Consider the following 4,742-nt stretch of genomic DNA (forward strand, 5'->3'; position numbering starts at 1 on the left):
TACCTCTTCTTTTTCTCTTTGTGGTGCACTATACCACTGTCCCTTCCCCTCCAAGTCTGACCATGGACATCTACTGTGTTAGCATGTTTGTTCTATTCTCTTATTTATAGATGAGTAGTCCTGGAGGCTGTGGTGAAAGGAACATTGCACATGGAAGTGACCCAACTACTTTAGATGACCACAGGAAAAATGCTGTTTAGTAATTATATGGTCCTGAGAAGGAATTGAGGAGATTTATAGTCTTTGGAGTGTGAATATCCTTGAATAAGTGATTATTATATTTAATAATATAAAAAATTATTAATATTTTAATTTCCTTTTCTTTTTCTTTAGTTTCCTTTTCAACATTCTAACTGATATATCAGTTCATGGAATGAATCACTCCATGGTGTCAGAGTTTGTGTTCCTGGGACTCACCAATTCCTGGGAGATCCAACTTCTCCTCTTCATGTTCTCTTCCGTCTTTTACATGGCCAGCATGCTAGGAAACTCCCTCATTGTTCTCACTGTGATGAGGAACCCTCACTTACACTCCCCCATGTACTTTCTGTTGGCCAACCTCTCCATCACTGACCTGGGAGTTTCTTCTGTAATTTCTCCCAAGATGATTTATGACATTTTTAGAAAACATAAAGTCATCTCCTTTGGAGGCTGCATCGCACAAATCTTCTTCATCCATATCATTGGTGGTGTGGAGATGGTGCTTCTTATCGCCATGGCCTTTGACAGATATGTTGCCATATGTAAGCCTCTCCACTATTTCACTATTATGAGCAGAAAAATGTGTCTTCTGCTTCTTGTGGCTGCATGGATAATTGGCTTTATTCACTCTGTGGTTCAACTGGGTTTTGTTGTAAAATTGCCAATCTGTGGCCCTAATATAATTGATAGTTTTTATTGTGACTTTCCTCAGTTCATCAAACTTGCCTGCACAGACACCTTCAGGCTAGAGTCTATGGTCACAACCAACAGTGGATTCATATCCCTGGGATCATTCTTCATATTGATTGTCTCCTACATTTTTATCCTCATCACTGTTCGGAAACACTCTTCAGGTAGCTCATCTAAGGCCCTCTCCACTTTGTCAACTCATGTCATGGTGGTGATTTTGTTCTTCGGTCCTTGCATCTTTGTTTACATCTGGCCTCACTCCACGTCACACCTAGACAAATTCCTTGTTGTTTTTGATACAGTTCTCACCCCTTTTTTAAATTCAGTCATCTATACATTGAGGAACAAAGAAATGAAAGTGGCAATGAAGAAAGTATGCAGTCAATTTATTATTTACAGAAGGATTTCTTAAATGCCCAAAGTATTATAAAGTCTCTTTACTGAGTTGGAGTGATATTATACTTCTATTATTAATATTGGGAGATTCCAAGTACTGTATTCACATTCAGATGACCCAGATCAAAATAATATGATTCTTTTACAAATGTTAACTGAGAAACCATGTCACTGACTATGGTTGGAGGAAGTATATGGTGTGGTAAAAAGTATCTTCTGGAGACGGCCAATTGCTTGTTTCTCAGGAGACATTATCTGATGGATTTACTATGGTCTGGACTTCTAGACAGTCCATGGGGTCACTAAGAGTCAGACATGACTGAGCAACTTTCACTTTCATGCCTTGAGAAGGAAATGGCAACCCACTCCAGTGTTCTTGCCTGGAGAATCCCAGGGATGACAGAGCCTGCTGGGCTGCTGTCTATGGGGTCGCAGAGTCAGACACGACTGAAGCGACTTAGCAGCAGCAGCAGCAGCAGCAGACTTCTAGACAGAGGATGAGATGGTTGGATGGCATCACAGACTCAATGGACATGAGTTTGAGCAAGCTTGGGAGCTGGTGATGGACAGGGAAGTCTGGTGTGCTGCAGTCCATGGAATCCCAAAGAGTCAGACACTACTGAGCAACTGAACTGAACCGAAACTTCAAAATTGTCTCTTCAGTGTCAGAGTGGGTTATATAAAGGATTGCCAACTGACACTTATAAAGCAATACTACATGGAAATATATACATCAAGATGCCTATTTATTAATTTGTCATAGAAAAATCAGTTAAGTGGCCTGAACTTACACATAAATGTAACTCACAACTGTAGGAAATTTTCTGGGAAGTTAAACAGTGATATAAACATTAATGAGCAGGGAATCAGAGCAAGAAGAGTTAGCTGGATTATACAAATATTTAATCATATCAGATTTTGATATTTAATGACTATGTCCCCACACTAGGATATGCCTACCATCACACTGGAAAAATAAGATCCTTAGGTCAGGACTTCTATCTGGACAGTGTTGGCTGGGCATCACAAGGTTTACCTTTTGACTCTTTTTCATACTATGTTCCAGGTCATCTAATCCCTATGTTCTTACAAATACTTTATTTCCACATGTGACTAGCCAGGTTCTTCCTATTCCTTCTCCTGGCATGACTATTCCTGTTGCATTTGAATGAATTGCAAACTAAATTTAAGTTTGGAAAATGCTTTCTATATGACTATATTCTCTTATAAAGAAATGAAGGATTTGCATCAACAGGTAGAATTCATACCCATTTCAACAAAGAGGAACTAAGGCTTATTCTCAAGGATGTACTGCAAATAACTCTGATTTTTATAGATTCTTATATAGTTTATCAATATTCCTTTGGTCTTACAAGCAGTCGTTATTTACTTTATATCTTATCTTACTTGATACTTTCTTTGCCTTTTCTCTTTATTGCCATTGCCCTTATATCATTTATTCATTGTTGAGTCCATTTTTGGATCCTTGGGAAACTAATACCTGTATATCCATTTATTTTGTTGTTTAGTCACTAAGCTATGTCCTACTCTTTTGTGACCCCCTGGACTGTAGCCCACCAGTCTCCTTTGTCCACGGGATTTCCCAGGCAAGAACACTGGAGCAGGTTGTCATTCCTCCTCCAGGGGATCTTCCCAGCCCAAGGATCAAATCCTCGTTTCCTACATCTGCTGCATTGGCAGGCAGATTCTTTTACCATTGAGCCACCTGGGAAGCTCTTTTTAAAAAAATTATCTTAACTTTCTTTTATATATATACTTATACTTTTTCACATTATTAATCTGAACTCTTTGAATTACATGTGTCAGGAATCCAATCAAAAAAAGCTTAAAGTAACTAAAACAAAGAATTGAAAATTTTCCGTTGTTCAAGAAGAAAAGATATATAGATTTATTGTACAACAACTTGAATATACTTAACATTACTGAGCTGTACTTAGAACTGGTGAGATGTATGTTTATATACATAGATTTTTACCACAAGGCAAAAACTCTTTTAATATTTTTTAAAGGAACTTATTGACTCAGGGTACTGGGATGTCTAATAGTGGATCCAGCCTCACAGACTCCAGGGAGTCATTTACTTGCACACTTTTGTGTTTTTATCTCTCATTCACTCCATTTGTCTTGCTCCTTGCTCTGTTTCTTTCTCTCCTCCTTCTCTATTGACTACTTTTTTCTCTGTGTGTTGGTCTTATTTTCTTCTGTTGCACATGGACTTTTTTATGCATCATGTAGGGAGTGAAGAGAGGCTGCAAATAACTCAAATTTTAAGTCATTTCAGCTGAGCAACACTGTAGGAAAGGGAGAGGTTTCCTTTCCTAACATCTATATTAAAACACAATGAAAGAATTCTAGTTAGCATTGTTTTAGCTCTATGCCACATCTTTCATGGACTATGTCTGGATGCCCACCTTAGTGGCAAAGACCAAAGTGTATGGTTGACAACCTCCAGAGAACTATATGAATTTAAGGAGGAACATTTCTCAAATGGGGGAGGTGGGGTACTGTCATCAGTGGAAGGACAAAAGTGATTCAAGACAGACAAAAAGTTGTCACATATTTTTTCTTATGAAATAGAAATTAATATCCTGTGTTGAGATGTTATTCCACCCTGTTCTCATCAGTGGAATACTAGCTTTTGCATATTGATTTATCAGTTCCACATCTATGCTAATGATATTAATTCCTTTATTATAATATTTCTATTATTTGCTTTCAAATATTGTATTTGAACTTTTGTATTTGTATAACACAAATATTTGTATTTGTATTCAAATGTCTCCCCTAATTTGTTGGTTTTTTTTAGCTTTAGCTATCATTTTCTGCAGCATAGAAATTGTAATTTTCATGATTCCAACTCCATAGAGCTTTTAAATTGTGACATCACAATTTTACTAAAATCTTTTCCATTCCAAAAAATTCTTTCTTCTTTTTCTCTGTTCTGACTGGGTGATTTCCACTAGCACAGCTTACAGATGGTTTCTCTTCCAAATCATCCAGTCTTCTGTTGATGCCATCTAGTTATTGAATTCTTCATTTGTGATTGGTTCTTTCTTACATTATCTAAGATTTTAAGTTCTCACTGAGTTCCTCCTTTCTTTTCCCAGGTATTATGAACACCCTTATGGTCATTTTTTTGAACTCTTTATCAGGTAAATTACTTATCTCCATTTCATTAGGGTTTCTCTGGTGTTTCGTTTTGTTCTTTTGTTTAGAACATATTTATCTGTCTTTTCATTTGGTTTGACCAGTGGTGCTTGAAAAAGTGTGGAAGCATCCTCTTGAGTAGACTACTTGTACTTTGGGGCTTTGGCAAGCTGGCTGGAACATGAGCATCCAGACTAGAGGCAGTGCCTGGGGAGTGCAGCACCTAAGACAATCTTAGAGGGATGGCTGGGCACTGAGGAAGTACAGACCATGCAGATTCTCCATAG

General features: G+C 37.6%; 1 protein-coding gene across 1 annotated transcript; it reads left to right on the forward strand.

The window, feature by feature from the left end:
* Positions 1–373: 373 nt before the first annotated feature.
* Positions 374–1,303, forward strand: LOC104991608 (olfactory receptor 4F3/4F16/4F29-like). Its single transcript, XM_010844157.1, has one exon. The coding sequence runs from the start codon at positions 374–376 to the stop codon at positions 1,301–1,303; it is 930 nt and encodes a 309-aa protein (XP_010842459.1).
* The last annotated feature ends 3,439 nt before the right edge of the window (positions 1,304–4,742 follow it).

The sequence above is a fragment of the Bison bison genome, unplaced genomic scaffold (assembly GCF_000754665.1).
Source record: "Bison bison bison isolate TAMUID 2011002044 unplaced genomic scaffold, Bison_UMD1.0 scf7180017864197, whole genome shotgun sequence".
Classification (NCBI taxonomy): domain Eukaryota; kingdom Metazoa; phylum Chordata; class Mammalia; order Artiodactyla; family Bovidae; genus Bison; species Bison bison.

Excerpts from the sequence above, each read along its gene's own strand:
- LOC104991608 (XM_010844157.1), top strand. The coding sequence starts at position 374 with ATGAATCACTCCATGGTGTCAGAGTTTGTGTTCCTGGGACTCACCAAT.